A 20,881-nucleotide genomic window follows, 5' to 3' on the forward strand; every position below is an offset into this window, starting at 1 on the left:
TTTAGTATCAATTCGAAAATCTAAATATTATTCCATAATTTTAGGCTGCACACCTGATGCAAGTAAAACAGAACAACTGGCCATTATTATTTGCTTTATTTTCTGTGACAATGGAATTGTCAAGATCAGGAAAAACTTTTTAGGTTTTGCAGATATATCAGATTCCACAGGACATGGTTTATGTGCAACAATAATGGAACAACTGGAAAAATGGAACATTCCCATTGAAGACATGCGAGGTCAAGGGTATGGCAATGGGGAAAATATGAATGGGAAAAAATATGGGCTCCAAAATTTGCTTTTAAACAAAAATCCTCGAGCTTTTTATGTGCCATGTGCAGCTTACACTCTAAATTTAATCATTAACGATGCAGCCAAAGTGAATGCAGATACAATTAGTTTCTTTACAATTATTCAAGAAATATACAGTTTCTTTTCATTCTCTTACAAATGTTGGACAATCCTTTTAAAGTTCGTAAAAATTTTAACATTGAAACAGCCATCAGAAACGTGAGGGGAAAGTAAAATTAATGCAATCCGCCCTCTACGATATCAGTTAGGAGAAATTTACGATGCACTTTTTGAAATTTTAAATAATGAAAATATTAATAAAGAAACTCAGCATGAAGCACAAACATTATGTGCTAAAATAAAGGACAACAAATTTATTTGCTCTCTTATAACTTGGCATGATTTACTTAAGAGAATAAACCCTGTGAGTAAAATGCTTCAAGACAAAAATATGAACATTACACTTTCATTAGAATCTATCGAAAACTTAAAAATATTCTTACAAGAGTATCGATCAGATACAAATTTTAAAGAAGTTCTAAAAACGGCAAAAGCAGTGAGTGAAGAGGTGTTTGGAGAACATGAATTTAAAACTGGTATGGAAGTTTGACGACAAAAGAAGACACAACAATTTGACTAGGAGCATCATGACTTAACGCTACAATCGCCAGAAGATAAATTTAGAGTGAATGTGTTTTATACACTTCTAGACGTTGCAATGTGTTCGTTAATAGAACGCTTTGAACAACTAAAAACATATTATGATAATTTCAATTTCTTGTATAGATTACTACAAATTAATAACGAAGAATTATGAAAGAATTGTGATGATTTTGATATTCTCTTGAAGGACGGCGACAATAAAGACGTAAATACAATAGAACTATATGACGAGTTATGTACTTTCCAGGAAATTTTTCGGAAGGATAATTTAAATATTCAAAACCCATTCGATATTCTTAATTTTATTGTGTCCAATAATTTATCATTCCCTAACTTTTCAATTGCTTTATTAATACTATTAACCTTACCTGTTAGTGTAGCGAGCGGAGAATGTTCCATTTCCAAGTTGAAATTGATCGAAACCTACTTAAGAACGGGTATGTCACAAAAAAGGCTTGTTAGTTTGGCATTAATAGCTATTGAAAATGATATATGTACGGAATTAAACGTTAAGACCATTATTTCTAATTTTGTGAATATGAAATCAAAAACCCTAAAATTTTAATTTAAAAAATTTCAAGTATATTTATGTAGTTTAATTTATTTTCTGTTATTCTGTGAAGATTTTATTTTTCGAATACTTATTACATGTTCTAATTATTTCTGAATTCTTTTCTTATTTTCTCATCTATCTTGAGTTTCTTTTATTTTCCTAAAAGATAGTTCTATAAAAATTATTAAAAAAAATTTTACAAGTTAGTAAGAATTTAGTAACTTGTAAAATGAAGAATTTTTTAAACTTTAGTCCAAATATATTTTAACTTTAATTAAAATTCATTTTAATTTTGTTAGTGATTCGGGTTGGTGATTAGGCTATAATCCCTGTATCATTATATTCAACGATTAAAGTGAAGGGTTTTATCAAAATTTGCTTTAACTTTTGAGAATTTTTGGAATATTCAGGTTTTTAACGATTATTCTGCATAGTCAACACCCCCCAGTTCGTTACATTTAGTGAACCAAGGTGTGGCTGTTCTGTCAAAATTTATTTTAGAAATTTCAAATAATTCAAATTTTTATTATTGTAGAAGAACCATACACGCCGGAATCGTTACAGGGGCACTTAGATAGAAATTGCATGTGGGTGGCAAAGACCCTATCGCCGGTTCTGGCTGTATCCCCTTATGGTTGGTTATAATGAGAAGTTGAAGTAATGTAAATTGAAGTTTGGTGGAGTGGAAAGGAGGTGATATGATGGAGGTCTTTGAGTTGGTTCAGGAATTATTATTATTATTATTTCATAACCCTTCCAGGGAGTCCAAAGACTCATCGAGGGAGAGCACCTGCTCCACCACTCCACTAACCGCAACTACTTTCATCAACGACACCAGCGCCATCTACCGCCGACCACCACCACTATTTTCACAGACAATCACAAACATCCATGCCCGTGGTGGGATTCGAACCCGCAGCCTTTTGGCTGGAGAGTTGATACACTAACCACTTGCAATTTTACTGGATTAATACATTCAGGATTATACAGTTGGAGTGGAGGGTGAAAAGAAGCTATTCCTGGCAGTTATGTAAAAGTGTAGCAAAATGTGAGTGAAGAACATATTTTTTTACATAGAGAATGGTGGATTAGTAGATTGTATTGCTGGAATGTATTGTGAATGAATTTAAGGTATCATTATGATAGGGCTGTTGTTAGCTGAGTGAGAACTTTAAAGATGTTTGTTATTATAATAATAATAATAACTTTGAAGCATGTTGTTCCTTGAATAGCTTGAACATTTTTTGTAGGGATTCCATATACCATATTTCAATAAAATATGTATAGCTATACATATATCTTATATGTGAATGGATGGGGACAACAACAATACCTTATATGTGAATGGATGAGGATAAAAGGAATCTAACAGGTGCTTACATACATGAAAAGTTATTATTTAATGCATCTGTTTATATGATGAATATCACCTATGTTCAATGTCACCAGATAGTTCACAAATACATTGGTAAAAGTTGTTACAGATTTGAAATATGTTCTTTGCAGTAGAAAATAAATGTTTTTATTTTTCTCTTCAACATTTGTTATTACTCTAAACAAAATAATAATATAACGACTTACTTGTAACAGAAAGTTTACATTTTGTGTTTGCTGTTCCCACAGTATTGGTAGCTTTACACATATATTCTCCTTCATCTTCTGGATAGACTTCTTCAATGGTGAGAGTAGCTGTTCCATTTCTGTATTTTAAATTCATGATTGTTGAAGAATGAAGTTCCTGAAAATGAAATGTTTTTGATTAGATAACTGGAAAATAAACATTTCTCATGGCACCTATTATTTATATTATGCTTAAGATTCTGTTGTATATACTACACACACTGGCCACTGAATTAGAAACTTATATTTACTTTGCAGAAATCAATGGTTTTCATATAGGCATGTGACTGCCAATACTGATCCTCTTCAATTCCCTGCACATAGTTTGGTGAGATATGGGTTGGAAACAGCCTTTGATAAATTCTTCAGTCAATTGTTGCAATAGGTTTAGTTTGTTTATACATGCCTTCTAAGATGATGGCCATCTCATTCCTGACAGACTGTCTTAGGACTAAAGTTACACCTCTTAGACAAGCAATGTGGGTTATTGAAAATTTATTTATCACTAGGTTAGACTATAATAGATTTAGTTTAATCCTTTATCCCAGTGAGAGCAAACAAAGTTTGCGCCTGAAAATATCTTCAGGACTAAATATATAGTGTTGTATAGTGTTGTACTATCTTATCCAGTAAGTAGTGCAACACCAAGGCAACTCGTGGCAAAGGTGGAGCAAGCTACCAGGCACTTCTAACCCAGTATCTCCCTAATGCAAAACACATTTCCTATGTGGATATGTATACTGTTATGCATTAAAGGGATTGGCCATCTACCCAGACTAGTTTCGACCTTTATTGAGGTCTCTTCAGTGGGAGCCAGGCCCAGAGCTGGAGATACCAGGCAGAAGCAGTAGCAAGTCATCTGTGCCTATGGGAGTTGCCAAAAGGTTTATCACCTTTTTTTAAAAATTACTCTGGATTTAGAGAAAGATGTTGAAAATTTATTTATCACTAGGTTAGACTATAATAGATTTAGTTTAATCCTTTATCCCAGTGAGAGCAAACAAAGTTTGCGCCTGAAAATATCTTCAGGACTAAATATATAGTGTTGTACTATCTTATCCAGTAAGTAGTGCAACACCAAGGCAACTCGTGGCAAAGGTGGAGCAAGCTACCAGGCACTTCTAACCCAGTATCTCCCTAATGCAAAACACATTTCCTATGTGGATATGTATACTGTTATGCATTAAAGGGATTGGCCATCTACCCAGACTAGTTTCGACCTTTATTGAGGTCTCTTCAGTGGGAGCCAGGCCCAGAGCTGGAGATACCAGGCAGAAGCAGTAGCAAGTCATCTGTGCCTATGGGAGTTGCCAAAAGGTTTATCATCTTTTTTTAAAAATTACTCTGGATTTAGAGAAAGATGTTGAAAATTTATTTATCACTAGGTTAGACTATAATAGATTTAGTTTAATCCTTTATCCCAGTGAGAGCAAACAAAGTTTGCGCCTGAAAATATCTTCAGGACTAAATATATAGTGTTGTACTATCTTATCCAGTAAGTAGTGCAACACCAAGGCAACTCGTGGCAAAGGTGGAGCAAGCTACCAGGCACTTCTAACCCAGTATCTCCCTAATGCAAAACACATTTCCTATGTGGATATGTATACTGTTATGCATTAAAGGGATTGGCCATCTACCCAGACTAGTTTCGACCTTTATTGAGGTCTCTTCAGTGGGAGCCAGGCCCAGAGCTGGAGATACCAGGCAGAAGCAGTAGCAAGTCATCTGTGCCTATGGGAGTTGCCAAAAGGTTTATCATCTTTTTTTAAAAATTACTCTGGATTTAGAGAAAGATGTTGAAAATTTATTTATCACTAGGTTAGACTATAATAGATTTAGTTTAATCCTTTATCCCAGTGAGAGCAAACAAAGTTTGCGCCTGAAAATATCTTCAGGACTAAATATATAGTGTTGTACTATCTTATCCAGTAAGTAGTGCAACACCACTGCTCTCACTGGGATAAAGGATTAAACTAAATCTATTATAGTCTAACCTAGTGATAAATAAATTTTCAACATCTTTCTCTAAATCCAGAGTAATTTTTAAAAAAAGGTGATAAACCTTTTGGCAACTCCCATAGGCACAGATGACTTGCTACTGCTTCTGCCTGGTATCTCCAGCTCTGGGCCTGGCTCCCACTGAAGAGACCTCAATAAAGGTCGAAACTAGTCTGGGTAGATGGCCAATCCCTTTAATGCATAACAGTATACATATCCACATAGGAAATGTGTTTTGCATTAGGGAGATACTGGGTTAGAAGTGCCTGGTAGCTTGCTCCACCTTTGCCACGAGTTGCCTTGGTGTTGCACTACTTACTGGATAAGATAGTACAACACTATATATTTAGTCCTGAAGATATTTTCAGGCGCAAACTTTGTTTGCTCTCACTGGGATAAAGGATTAAACTAAATCTATTATAATGTGGGTTATATTTCCACTGATTAAACACCTCAGATATCACTTGGAAATGGTCACTCCCACAAATAAGTTGTTGTTAATTTCCTATTTTAACTGTAGGAAGATGGAGGATGAGCTGCAGTTAAGTCAATGGAAGTGAAATTTTGGGTAGGCATGTGGACACATATGGACAAAGGTGTTGCTTCTTGTATGCAACAGGGAGAAATTATTGAGCATTCTCAAAATTTTTCTCAACAGTTTTTCCTCTGACATTAGTTCAGTCAGTGTCCCATAGTGTTATGTCCACTTTAATGGGGATTTAAAGTGATGATAAATGCAATATGACATTGTCAAGGTCATTCTGAGAAATATCTGTAGCAAGTGGAAAGTAAGCAGATGCAGCATGTTTGTATAAAGTAGGATTTGCTGGAAGGGGATATGGTTGCTCACCCCTGTCAGCAGTTCCATCCTCTGTCCTTGTGAATGATGGCTACATTTCATAATGCCAGATTGTCTCTGATCTTCAGGTATGTTTCTTGCAAGCAAAAGCATGTTGTTTTATAGTTCTGCAAGAGAGTTTTGATGTCTTTGATATTTTGATGGGATCCACAATAATTCCAGTGTAGAAATTATTTAATTTTTGTAGTATTATTTGGATTCCAATGTTCTTTAGTCTTTTTTCATTGGCTTTGGATTTTTTTCTTTTTGGAGAATTGTGAATGGTCAGTGTCTGTCATTTCTTCTTCATTACAAAATATATCCAAGTCATCATCAAATTGAAATTCCTCTAGGACACCAGGTATATTAATTGTTTTATCATTTCGTAGGGGAATGGAGATATCCATCTCATTCCCTTGATTCTCTGCAGTGCATGATACATTATTTTCTTCAATAGTGGATTCTCATGTAGCAGAACCATTTTTGGCATGTCATCAAGATTGAGCCTATATCGATTTTTCCTTCTGATATACTCTAAAGAGACATCAAGCATATCATATCAATCAAGGAAGTTGTAGTTGTGGAAAGATTGGACCAATGTACGTATTAAAGTCTCTATTGACACTTTCTTTATAGTCACCTTGTCAGAGTAAACGGGTGAGCTAAATCTTGTTACATTTAGTTGAGTTTTAGTTTTTGGATCTCTTTTCATCCTTCCACCTTTGGCATGCTCCCTCACAATTAAGGCATTTTGTGTTTTGCTTCTTACAGTCTTTGTTGTCATGATTTTTGCCACGGTGGGCACAGATGGCACAAGGCCATTACAGGCAGTGTGAGAATGACCATACTCATCATCATGAACCATGGGCTCATTGTCCATTGGTGTCCGATGCCTCCTTCACTATCTTCTTCTACCTTTCTTTGTCCAGTGCACAGTGTCACAGTTTCTGTAACCCCATTCCACACCAGTCCTTTATGTTGTCTATCCACTCTCTGTACGGTCTTTACACCATCCATAATGCCAAACATGAATGTCTTTATCTTCCGATCCTCGCTCATTCTGCAGATATGTCCAAATAATTGCAGTTTCTGTTGTATAATTTTCTGCATTAAATTCTCCATTGGCTGTATCTTCTGATGGAGCTCATCATTTGTGATTTTCTGTACCCATCCTATTCTTAGAATCTTCCTGTAACAAGTTCTTTCAAATGCCAAAATACTTTTTCTCAATTCCTTATTTATTACCCACGTTTCAGATCCATACAGTACACTGCTAAAGATGCATGTTTTAGTACTCTTAATTTCATTTATAGACTGATCGCTTTACTTTTCTAGATGTTATCCATGGCTTTCAGATTTGTTCTTCCCTTTGCAATCCTGATCTTTATTTCTTTTTTACAGTCCAAGTCATATGTCAGTTTACTTCCCAAATATGTGAATTGTTCTACATTTTCTATATCAGTTCCGTCCACTTGTATCTTTTGTTTCATGTTCTTCTCACCAAATACCATTGTCTTTGTTTTTTCCAAGTTCATAACAAGTCCAAATCTCTTCCCTTCCTCATTTAACAGTTTCAGTGCTTTTTGTAGTTCTCTTTCGTCTTCTTCTTCAATAATAACAATGCTATATGCAAATCTCAGATTGTTAATTCTCATCCCATGCACTGATATTCCTTTTGCATCTTCTTTCATTTTATCTATTGCTCTTTTTAAATATGCAAGGAAAATGCTTGGTGATATTGGGTACCCCCTGTCTGGTACCTCTGCTTGTTCTAAACCATTTCCCCAAATCATCACCTATTCTAATGACCCTACTGCTGACATTAAAACAGCACAAAGAGCTTAAATGCAGAACAAACTGAAGAGTTGAGATATCCTGCTTTCACACCAGGTGGTTTAGGTGTGTAGCATGTAAGGATAATATTCCTGGAGGGAACTTGGTGACTATCCCTATGTACAAGTATTCTCTTCGTGGCTGTCACTTCTTGGTCTTTCAATTGGAGAAGATCCCTTTGTCAGGAACTTTGAGAATGTTCCATTCCAGTATTACTCCTTGGGAGCAGTTCATTGCTTTGAGGTTGGGCTCTGTGATAGGTTCTGTGTTTTTCATATAATAATTTCCCCTGAAAAGTTGTTTGACTGATTTTGGAGATCTTGCGACCCTTCTACATGAAAAACATTAACATTTTCCTGGGTGGACATTCTCAGTTTAGTGCAATATTAAGAAGGTTGGTATGTTTATTGCTATCTCTGATGTTTTTTGTTTCTTGATTTTGATTTCAGTTGGTAATGCAACGGTTTTGAGATATAATTGAAGCTTTTTTGTCTCTCCCTCCAATAAATGAGTGGACAAAAAATTATTCATTCTCAAAGGTTTTTGTTTTGGTGCCAAAGTTCCCTACCCATTTTGGAGTCTTTGGATATTATTATTATTATTTTTTTATTATTGTTCCGGGAAACTCCAAGGAGTCGACAGACTCATCGAGGGAGGCCCTAACATCATGTCAAGAACAACTATTCAACATTCACACAGTATCTATCATACCTTGCCTTGAACTCATTCACGGTCGTAGCACCCACAACAGACTCTGGAAGCTTATTCCACTCATTTACCACTCTCCAAGTAAAGAACCTAGCTCTAACACCCTTGTCAGCCACGCTCTTGCCCAGCTTCCATGCATGGCCCCTAGTCCTCCCACCACCAGTCATATTTTCAAAAATATCTTCTTGATCAATCTTATAAAAACCCTTCAGTAATTTGAATGTCTCAATCATATCACCCCTCCTTCGCCTATCGTCCAATTTCTGCAACCCACAAATCTTCAACCTATTCTCATAAGGTTCATTCCACAGACCTGCTATCATCTTGGTCACTCGTCTCTGGACCCTCTCCACTTCCTCCCCATCACGAAGAAACCCTGGTGCCCATAGTTGGGCACAGAAGTCCAGATGGGGTCTTATCAAGGCTCAATACAGAGGAACAACAACTTGTTCGTCTCTGCATGTTAAAGTATTTTTCATAAGCCAAGTGATTTGGTGAGCTGTTTTAGTTACTTTTGCAATGTGCCCCCTAAACTTCAACTCCCTATCCACCAACACTCCCAAATCCCTTGCAACCCTTCTACATGAAGAACATTAACATTTTCCTGAGTGGACATTCTCAGTTTAGTGCAATATTAAGAAGGTTGGTATGTTTATTGCTATCGCTGATGTTTTTTTTTTTGTTTGTTTCTTGATTTCGATTTCAGTTGGTAATGCAATGGTTTTGAGATATAGTTGAAGCTTTTTTTGAGCCCCCCCCCCCTTCCAATAACTGAGTGGACAAAAAATTATTTATTCTTAAAGGTTTTTGTTTTGGTGCTAAAGTTCCCTGCACAAGGTATTTTCACATGGACATCCTCTCTCTGGCAAGCACTAACTGTGCTCAAGAATTACTCCAGATGCTATACCAGCAACAGAGTTTGTATAGCATCTGGAGCATACTGCAATACTGTTAATCCCTGCAGGGCCTGCTATCCAACTGATCCTATCTAGGCCTTCCATGACTGCTTGTCTTACCAAAACATTGACCAGAGTAGTGAATAACTACCAGGATTCCCCTTTCCAGATATCTAAGTCACAGTGGTATGGTAAACATAGCAGTAAAGGCATCAGATCCCAGTGACGGATGGTGATCTAGAAGACAGCAGAATTAGAGGGAAGAAAAGCATAGAAAAAGAATAAGAATGAAAAGAACCACTACCATTGCTGGGTGGTCCTCTCCACTATGGCAGGTACCTCACATTGTTGAAGGGATAATAAGAAGTGATATATGTGAAAGTACAAGTTTAGGACTACTTGAGAATGGATATTGGGAGGTTGTTAAAGAGACTGAAGGATGACGCTGCAGTAAGAAGAGTAGTCATTGTATTGTCCAGATAACAGAGTGATGAGTTGAGATGGTGAATATAGATTATGAATAGTATGATAGCGGACCTGTATAATGAGAAAGTAATGTGGTCTGTGAATGTGAGGGATGATTTTGAGGGATAGTTGGAAATATATAAGAGAGATGGGCTGTATTTAAATGGTTTAGGTGTGAGCCACCCAAAGAGCTTACTGCTGGAAGAACAGTAATGGCTACAATGAATCTCTCCTACCTTACTTTGCTATGTTTCCAAACACCATCTAAAGTTACTTAAATTAAGGGGATATTAAAACCCACATAGTTTTAAAACCGAATAAGAAACTCAAAGATTGGAATCAGAGAGTTTCTTGCCGAATATAGTAAACTATAAAGTATCGGCGACACTAGCGTTAGCCAATGCAAGTGATCCTAGTACGTAGTACAATACCAGGGCAACTCGTTGCAAAGGTGGGGGAAGTTCAGATCGCTATTCTTAGGTATTTTCCATAATGTAAAAACACATTTCCTAGGAAATGTATGCTGTTATTACATTATGGAGGGAGGTCACTACCCAGACCGGTTTCAGCCTTTTTGGATGCTTCATCAGTGAGTAGCTAGACCTAATACCAAAGTGTATAGTGAAAAGAACTTATGAACTCTGCGAACGAGTTTTCCAAACAGGTGCAACCAAGTGATATATGTGAAAGTACAAGTTTAGGACTACTTGAGAATGGATATTGGGAGGTTGTTAAAGAGACTGAAGGATAACGCTGCAGTAAGAAGAGTAGTCATTGTATTGTCCAGATAACAGAGTGATGAGTTGAGATAGTGAATATAGATTATGAATAGTATGATAGCGGACCTGTATAATGAGAAAGTAATGTGGTCTGTGGTCACTGATGAAGCCTCAAAAAAGGCTGAAACCGGTCTGGGTAGTGACCTCCCTCCATAATGTAATAACAGCATACATTTCCTAGGAAATGTGTTTTTACATTATGGAAAATACCTAAGAATAGCGATCTGAACTTCCCCCACCTTTGCAACGAGTTGCCCTGGTATTGTACTACGTACTAGGATCACTTGCATTGGCTAACGCTAGTGTCGCCGATACTTTATAGTTTACTATATTCGGCAAGAAACTCTCTGATTCCAATCTATGAGTTTCTTATTCGGTTTTAAAACTATGTGGGATTTAATATCCCCTTAATTTAAGTAATGTTTTCATTGCCGAAATGATGCTTATTAGCTCTTTATGCTTAAGTAACCATCTAAGGTATTTGAAACACGAAGTTAGGTGGAAGAGTAGGAAAGTAGAGTTGGAGAGAGTGAAGGAGAGAGAGCATGTGAATGAACAGTGAGTAGTTTGAGCAAAGAGAATGAGAGAGCAGGAGCACAACATAGGAAAATGGAGCAGTTAGGGCAGACAAGTAGGCAGCAAGTGAGAGGTATTGATGATTGATGCAAAAGTGAATGCTGAGCAGACAAGAAAGGATTGGGATAGGATGTGGAGAAAGGGAGTGTAGAGGTCTGAAAGGACTTGTGACATCAGTGGTGATGAGAATGAAGTTTCAAATTATATAGGCCAATCTCTCTGTCTGGAGTTGTGATTAAAGTGTCCTAACACTTTAATCTCTCTCTATTCTTGCTTATGCATAGATGGCAATAGGTCCTGGTGAGAAAAGAAATTTGTTTACTTTGTATAGAAACAAAAGTATGTTGAAGGACGCACGTGGTGTAAAAAATGGCTTCAACATTGGATTTGCAGAAGCACAGGACATCTTGCCGCATCATTTGCAAGAGATTCTGATAGTGAATCAGACAAAGAATATGTTGGAGAATTCTTTTTAGATGTAAGTGATGATGATTGCTCATTCAAGAGTTCTAATAATGATGAAGACAGTTGTGGTTTGTCCCAAGCTGGAAGATAGTGTGACATACTGACTGGATCAGTATGTTTATGTCATGCTTGCTTTTCTTTTAAGGGAACACCTGGTATTTCTCAGGATATTCCCGTAAGTAATTGCTCATTCGAACTGTTTGAGTTATATTTTGATGATGATATACTGAACATTTTCTTGAGGAAATGAACAACAAAACTGTACAGTCATTGCTGCTACAACCCCCAAAAGTTTTTCTCATTGTTTTCATTGGAAAGACACGGACAGCAGTGAACTGAAGGTGTTTTAGCATTATTACTGCTTCAAGACATAATTCAGAAAACAGAAGTGAAAATAATATTGGTCTTAAAAAAGGATGATCGAGACACCATTTTTTTTCAGTGATCATGTCTGAATGTTGGTATTCCTTGATAATGAAATTTTTATACTTTGCCAACAAAGATTCTGATTATCCCAATCCAAAACTAAAAAAAGAAGAAAAAAATGCTTTTTTTTTTCTCAAAAAGAAGTTCCAGGAAGTTTATACATTGGAACAAGATATTTGTATTGATGAAAGCCTTATTTTATACAAGGGCCGACTTGGTTTGAAATGCTCTCGTTTCAGTTTGAAATGCTTTGAACTTTGACTTATCTAGTAGCTACGTATATGAACTGATAACTTATACAGGTAAAAAGGAATCAGATATGCAGTTTACTGCCTAATGCTGCTTTTGGCATGAATTATTGTTACCTTAGATAATTATTTCAACAGTCTCAAGCTTGCGGACTACTTAGTTATCGTGAAAACTGATGTTTATTTATGGGACTGCTAAGATGACCTGAAAAAAAATGTAATGAAGACTTCAAGTTGAAGAAAGGAGAAACTTGTGTCTTTCAGCATGGGAAGATTGTTGCCTTGAAATGGAAAGACAAGAAAGATGTCACTATGCTAAGCACCTCCATGGGAACAAAATGTAGGATGTAGAGACAAGGAAAGGAACAGTTAAAAAACCAGCTTGAGAGGTGTTGATCATTTAGACCAAATGCTTTTGTATTATCCTACTACCCATACTAACAGAGATGCTATGTAAAAATATTCCAACACGTTTTACATATCTCTGTGTACAATACTTTTGTACTACACACAAAGTTAGGGGGTAAGCTTGATCACATAGCTTTCAGGCTGGATCTCATATATACAAGATTATTGAAACCTACCACACCACAAGGGCTAACAAGAAAGGTGGAAGATCAACTAAAGGAGGAACTCAGACTGAGAGGAAAGCACTTTCCGGATATATATCCCCCTACTGCAAAGCAAGCAAAGCCAAGAAGAAAATGTGCATTTGTTGTACAAGATCAGTTTTATGAAAGAAAGTTTGCAAAGAAACACATGTGGTGTCCCGATTGTCAGGTAGGGTTGTGTGCTTCACCATGCTTTGAAATCTACCATACTATTTGAAACTTCTGAAGAAATATCACTGTATGTAGGTTATTATAGTTATTGTTGCATGTATAAAAGTCATTTATTAGCTAAATATTCTTTCTTAGCAAATTATTGACAGTCTTTGTATAAAAATTGTAAATAATTACTTTTTATACCTAGTCAATCATCTAGTCTTGAAATTCAAACAAACAAACAAAAAAAAACCTAACCATGGTGTAAAGTACCTAAAACTGGAACGGACAAAGGGTTAATAGATTGCCACATGATATGCTAGTAATTAAACTGGAACAGATGGAGTTGGATATTAAATTAGTGTGATGGATTGGAGTTGGGATGATAGATATCAGTAGATTGTGTATAGGACAGTGATATCTCAGAAGAAGAAGAAGAACATTACTAGTGGTGTGCTCCAAGGGTATGCTTTGGGGATATTACTGTTTGATCTGTAATTTAATTATAATTTGTCCCAATTTGGGAAATAACCTACACAGTTATTTGCAGATGATGCAAAGTTTGGAAGAACCATGTATGTGTTATTTGCAAAAGGACTTGAATAGACTGGGTGGGCAAGTAAGCGAGATTGAAAATTCATCGTGGCAAAGTATAATGCTTTAAAATTCAGGAAGCAAGGATTGAATGCAGAGTATACATTTGGTGGGGATATCTTGGAGGAAGAGGTTGAGGAAATATCGGATCTGGGGGAGTGACCCAGATCCAGTGGATAAGGACCTAAAATTTAGGGGAACACGTTGCTAAACTTCAGGACAGCACAGCAGATTGTGGCAGCGATGCAGAGAAGACTGATGTGCAGAGGCAAATAGATTATGGTTCCATTGTATAGGCATTGACCAGACCATAGGTGAATGTTCACAGATTTGGTCACGTGTTTTCAAAAGGACAAAGAGATATTGGAAAGAGTCCAGCGACAACTGACTAAAGTGGTTTCGAGTTTCTGAAATGTTGATTATGAAGAAAGAGGAAATACAGTTTGCGCTGTTTAGTGGATAGGAGGGGGAGACAAGATTGACACATCATATAAGTTGGTAGGGAGTTATTACCAGATAAATGTGGATGAGTTTGCATAGAATGTGGGAGAACAAGAGACCATCCCTTGTGGGGGGTGGGGTGAAGAGTAGATTTTTTGTGGAGAGTGGCAGGCAACTGGAATGCATTACTTGAGAATGTGGTAAGTGTGAACTGGTGAATGCATTTAAGGCATGGTTGGTTGATATTTGATTTTATGTCACAAGGACAGTAGAGATCATACTGTACCATGATACAGGTTACAATAGTACATACACAGTATTAATAAATATATAAATAGTTAAAATGTATGTAAAAAGTGTTAAATATCTACATACTAAATGTGTTAATAAATAGTTATCTACACCAGCCATTAATAAATAGTTATAAGGAGTATCTATATATTAATGATTCTATGCAAGGTATTAATAAATATTTTTCTATAAAAGGTATTAAAAATAGTTATATATACAGGGTAATAATAAATAGTTATAAGAAGATAAATCAGTAAATAAAATGTATGTAAACTTGAGTATCTAAATGTGGTATCTACATATAAATAAATCCTTAATCAAATGTCTTTTGTTGTGTTGGAAAAAAGTGACGATTCACTTTTAATGAATCATCCTATTTCCGACCCAACATAAGGTAACGTTAAAAACCATGGATATGGACATGCTTATGCCTCCAGAAGAAAATGTGCATCTTGGTAATTCAGAACTATGTCTAACCATTTTTCTAGTAGATATTAAGTGAATTTTGAGAAACCCATAACTTAAATAGATAATGTTTGTGGATTATTTAACAAAGGAAAAATTTGTATAAATGCTGAAAGATGTATATAAGATGATATATGTATTGAGCCATGTCAAAAACAGTTCGGAGCTGCGGTGACGAATCGGCCACCGCTATGTGCATGATGTGGTAACCAAGAGTGGGCGCTCACATTGACTATATAGGTTTCGGCATGTAATTCAGTCTCTCTCTTAATTTCTGTTCCTGGTTCCAGATCCAAGTGCTGGATAGCTGTGAAGCTTGCCGCCGTACCCAGCAACATTCTCCCGTTGCTGTGCATGCCGTGGCGACCGTAGCCACAACTGAGGAATGCGGCCAGAGTTCCAGAAAAGAGCTGTTGGTTAGCCATGCCAATGTATAAATCATCGAAGAAGTAATCCTTTCGAAAAGAATGGAAGTATGTCGCAGACGCCATAAGAAATATACGGTGAGGAAACCCGGAAGGCTAATTCAGGAAGTCCCAACAACTACCAGAAAAGCAAGAACAGTAAGGTGCAAGCTTTCGTATTAAAACTGAATAATAACCAAAGAGGGTATAGGAACCAGAGGGTTAAGGAGCTCCATGTAGTCAACTTCCACTTTGTATCTAAAGAACTGTTTTCTTTTGGACATTTCTATATACGTCTAAAGAGCAAGTGACACCCTAAGCTTAAGCTGAGCTGGGAACCAAGGTTTCGGACTGTTTATGTTGGAAGAAACATTTATATCATTGTTTTAAATTTAATTTGAATATTAACTGAATTTTGGGGGAGGATAAAGCCTGAGCATAAGAGAGAACATTGTCCCATGTGAATTTTGCAAGATGGAGTACGTCTGATATGCTCCATATTAGGATTGTAGAATGTATCTATGTATATGTGTTATTCCTATATATGGGAACTGAGCAACTCTGTAAGAATTAACCGAGCCCGAACGTAGTTACACAAAGAAGAGTATGAGATTGCTAGAATAAGATTTTAGAGTAAACCTTTTGGATATATTAACTTAAAGGGGGGGGGGGGGGAGTTCAGACTCTTTAGAATTGGAAATTCTAACCAAAGTGTATATATGTATTTGTCTAAATAAATGTATTTCTTTAATTCAAACCTCATGAGTCTGTCATTGTTCTGAGAATTGAGTTACCACTTGTTAAATTTCGGACCATGCATAAGTAATAGGGGAATCCATTAGCAACTAAGAACTGGGGACCACGACTGCAAACCACTTGATCCCTATATTGTTTTTCAGTAGTTTTAAATTGTGTATCAGAATTCAGTTGCTGGCTGGCGCAGTCAACTTAAAAGAATATAAATTTGTCGGCAACGGAATAGCTGAGAATAAGTAAGATAAGTAAATAATATAACTAATAATAACAGGGCCAGTACGAAGACGTAAAAATGGTGCAGCAGTCGACAGGATCTGCTTAAAAATTTAATGTGCACAATAAGTTGGTCTCAATCTCAGAAACAGAACTCATTTAAGAATTGAAAGTATAGTAGTGAAATTTTGAGTTAAGAATAAAGTGTTAATCTAAGAGGATAAGTATATCCCTACCTAATATAACCGAGATGAGCGACACAGAGTTTTTTAAAACCATGAACCCTAAGCAAATATGTCCCAGATTCTCAGGGGAAGGTAATGATGATGTAGAATCTTTCTTCAGCTATATGGAAAGACTAAAAAGGGTAGCAAATTGGAGTGATACGCAACTCTTAACCTTAATACGCAGTGGACTAGAGGGGAAAGCAAAGAAAGCGTTGCACTTCCACCAAACACTAAACAGAACATTAACATTTAAAGACTTTAAGGATGCTTTAATATCAAAATTTAACAAAAAGGGAGGAATTGACCAAACAAAAATTTTTCAAATGCCTACAAAAAAAGGGGGGAAGGGTAGCCAATTTCTTCAACAGATTAACCAAACTTGCCCATGATATAAAAACCTCCACACATGACAAAGACACATTGAATGGCTTACCTTACAGCAATTCAGAACAGGTATCTTGCCTGAATTGCAAGAGAGCATATACAAAAAGGGAATAAATAGCCTTGAAGAGTGCTACGCAGCTGCCAGTGAGAGAGAAGAAATAATAGCAACCATTGCTCAATCCTCTACATACAGAGAAATGATAACTGAAGAAAGGCACAGTGGAAAGAAAGAAGCTTTTGAAAGTCAAAACACTACGAATCATGAGACCATACACTACCAAATGCAGAGCACCAACACAACTGAGGCAAGCCTTGAAGGGAACCTCACCCTTGTCCAGGGTAACATAGAGGAAACACAATGTGAATTCCTCCTTGACACAGGGGCACATATCTGTCATTCCACACAACCTCTACAAAAAGTTTGACATGTCCCATAACAATACACTCATTCCCCTCCAAAAAACTCACAAAATAATGGGAATAATAGCAAAAGTCGAGCTGCAATCCTCCAGTAAATTGAGAGCAAAGTTATCTATCCCCTTTTTCCCTATTGATGTTACCCATGATGTAATAATCCTCCCAGAGATACCTGATGACACCAGTAATCAAGTCAATTTGGGACTGGACTTCCTAAAAAATAAGCTAGTTCGCCTGCAACTTTGGGACCCAGTCAATATCTCTTTGTGGAAAAAACCCACCACCCAACCACCCATGCAAAACATCGCACGAAAATAAGTCACTTGAGACAAATTTGATATCCACTAGGGAATCTGAAGAGAAGCAGATCACTTGGAAGGAGAGGTTGATGAGCAGATCGATAAGCAACCATAGCTCTAATCGTGATATAGAAGAGATAAGACTATTTTTTGACACAGCATACAAATTGCACCCTGGGGTCTTCACTGAAGGGATAAGCACCCCTACCTGTACTAATGCCGTAGAACACACTGTACAAATAACCTCGACCTCACCCGTTCACATAAAACAATATCCAACCCCCCTTAAACACAAAAACAAATTAGAAAAGCTCATGGAAGAATATGAGAAGGCAGGTGTAATTGAAAAGTCAGTATCCCGTTGGAACAGCCCATTCATACTGGTCGAGAAAACAAACGGTGACCTGAGATTTGTTCTCGATCTAAGAGAAATGAACAAAGTCACGAAACCCATGGATTTCCCAGTGTGTACTATAGAAGAGCTGCTGTTTGGCCTGGAAGGGGCAAGGGTTTTTCTCAAAACTTGACCCGAATTCTGGGTACTACCAGATCCCCCCCTCAGGAAGGAAGACAGACAATATTTTGCCTTCACCACGAAGTGGCAAAAGTACCAACTTTGTCGACTTCCCCAATGGGCCCAAAACTCGGCTATGAGCTTCCAGTGCCTCATGAATGGTGTACTGGCAGGACTTTTGGGCAAAGGCGTTTAATGCTTCCAGGACGACCTACTGATATATTCCACCACCATGAAAGAGCACACTGAAATCTTACTAAACGTGCTAGATAGATTGGACAAAGCCAGGTTATCACTAAAATGCTCGAAATGCGATTTCTTCCTTGACAAGGTGGAATACCTTGGACACATGATCACCAGAGATGGGATAGCACCCTCATGTAACAATGTGAATGCCATTTTGGATGTAAAACCCTCCACCACAATCAGGCAGGTTAGGCGGTATATGGGGATGGTAAACTTTTACCGAAAGTTCATTCCCCAATGCTCTGAGATAATGAGGCCCATAGTAAACCTGACCAGGAAGGGAACCAAGTTTGCCTGGAAGATAGAACAGCAGGAAGCATTCCATGCATTGAACTGACTACTGCCCCTGTTCTTATTCACCCAAAACTAGGGAAAAACTTCTATCTTGTGGCCGATGCATCCAAAGACGCTATCGGTGCCGTACTCGAACAAAAGGAACATGATTCATTCATTCAAACCTGTTGCGTTCATTAGCAGGAAACTATCCCCTTCAGAAAAAACTACTCTGTCATTGAGAGGGAAGCATTGGCCATCGTATACAGCCTCAAGTTCCGTCACCTATTGTTAAGGCAAGACATCGTCCTCAGATCTGACCACAAACCTCTATCCTTAATGTCATCCATGAAGGATAAAAATCAGAGAATCGTGCGCTGGGCTTTGGAGATGCAGGAATTTAGAATGGAGGTCAGCTACATACTTGGAAAGGCCAACGTAGTAGCTGATTACCTATCCTGGTCACTGACACCCTAGCCTGAGGAGAGTCATAACCACATCAATGGAACCACCGAACGGGTCTTGGTCATCAAGAAACGATGTCAGACCTGGGAAAAATTTGACATCATTCAGGCACAGAAGGCCGACCCGGTATGGGGACCAGTTTATAAGACCAGTTTATAAGTGAAAGGGGCAGGTGCCAGGAAAAGGGAACCGGTGACAATATTCACATTGATAGTGACGGTCTCCTGATATCTAGACAAGGCATCACTGGGAGATGGAGAGAGAAGATAGTAGTGCCCGAAGCCACGACTCCTTGGGTACTGCACACATTCCATGATACTAAACTAGCTGGGCACCAGGGAATACATAGAACTTTAAGGAGGGTGATGGGTGGATACATCTGGAAAGGAATGAGATGCGATGTGGAGGCATGCGTCCTTTCTTGTAATTTCTGTCAGAGGAAATCCCCAATCACTGGTAAGGCCCCTATTCAGCCGTTTGTGCTCCCCTCGTGCCCTTTCCAGGCCGTGGCCATGGATATTGTGGGACCAATTTCCACCACATCAAAGGGGAACAGGTACATCCTGGTCATCATAGACATGTTTTCCAGGTTCCCTGAGGCCGTGGCCATGAAGGATCAGATGGCCAAAACTGTAGCAAACATGCTGTTTGAAATGATTTTCTCAAGATACAGAACACCTGAGACCCTACTATCTGATTAGGGCACCAATTTCACAGCCGAGGTGATCCTACAGCTGTGCAACTCATTAGGGATAAAAAAGATTTTTACCACACCATATCATCCCCAAGTGAGTGTCATGTGTGAAAGGATGAACTGCACTCTGAAGCTCACCTTAGCAAAACTAGCAGAAGAGCAGATATCTGAGTGTGATGTTCGGTTACCTCACACCCTCTTCGCCTGTAGAACTGCCCTTCACTCAGCCACCAGGGAAGCACCCCCTGTAATACTGTATGGCTTTGAGCCCCTCTTCCCAAAACTTCAGAAGCTCCAGGGCAGAAACAGGCTTTCCTGACAAAGACGAATACTTAAACAACCTCATAAGAGACAACAAGTTAGCGTATGATTCAGTAGCAGAAACCAGTGAAAGCAGCTCCCTCCGTTCAAGACTGTATGTGAACAAGCTCAGGAAAGCCAAGGACTTGAAGGAGGGAAGCTTGGTTCTAATGGATCAAGGTTTCAAAGGAAAGGGGAAAAGGAGGACAGTTCAGTAAAAGTGCGATTGGACCATTTGAAATATGAGAAAATAACGCCTGTAACTTTCAGAGTCAAAAGAAACCAGCCCTCGTGGTATGATCACCATTGTGTATTCTGACTGCCTCAAGTTATACAGAACTAGGTCAGCAAGGCTAGTCTGTTTTGGTGATTCCTTAGAGAGAGTCTTAGGAAATGCGCGAAGCAGGAAAGGCCAGAACAGACATAGACCCAGAGAAAACTCCCATCCAAATTCATCCCACAACAAACCGCGATCAAAGGAAAACGGAAGCCACAAAGTAAGGGAGGAGGAATGCCCCCAAGACGAGTATCCCTCCCTTCTTTTTTGGACACAGGGAAGCCCCAGGCAATACCGACGAAAATAACATTAATCAGGGGAATCATGATAGGTTAGCTGAGCCCAGGGAATGTGGAGAAACACAAAAACCCGACACACACAGATACATGTTAAGGAGCAGGCAAGGTGAACAACCCTTTCACAGAGAAAGGAGGGGATGTTGTTAACAGAAATTTTCCGTAACTTCATTAAAGTAAAATTTTAGATAAAGGGGGGGGG

The 20,881-nt window shown here is 37.9% G+C and overlaps 1 protein-coding gene across 1 annotated transcript in view; it reads right to left on the reverse strand.

The window, feature by feature from the left end:
* LOC150096673 (twitchin-like) overlaps nt 1-20,881 on the reverse strand; it is a 2,440,784-nt gene that overhangs the window by 89,159 nt on the left and 2,330,744 nt on the right. The window contains exon 127 of the mRNA XM_090408679.1: nt 3,089-3,245. Coding sequence (XP_090264805.1) covers nt 3,089-3,245 — 157 coding nt within the window. The remainder of the gene's footprint in view (nt 1-3,088; nt 3,246-20,881) is intronic.

Source organism: Typopeltis vanoorti, chromosome 18 (genome assembly GCF_054136105.1).
Source record: "Typopeltis vanoorti isolate ZY-2024b chromosome 18, IOZ_Tvanoo_1.0, whole genome shotgun sequence".
In the NCBI taxonomy this organism is placed as follows: domain Eukaryota; kingdom Metazoa; phylum Arthropoda; class Arachnida; order Uropygi; family Thelyphonidae; genus Typopeltis; species Typopeltis vanoorti.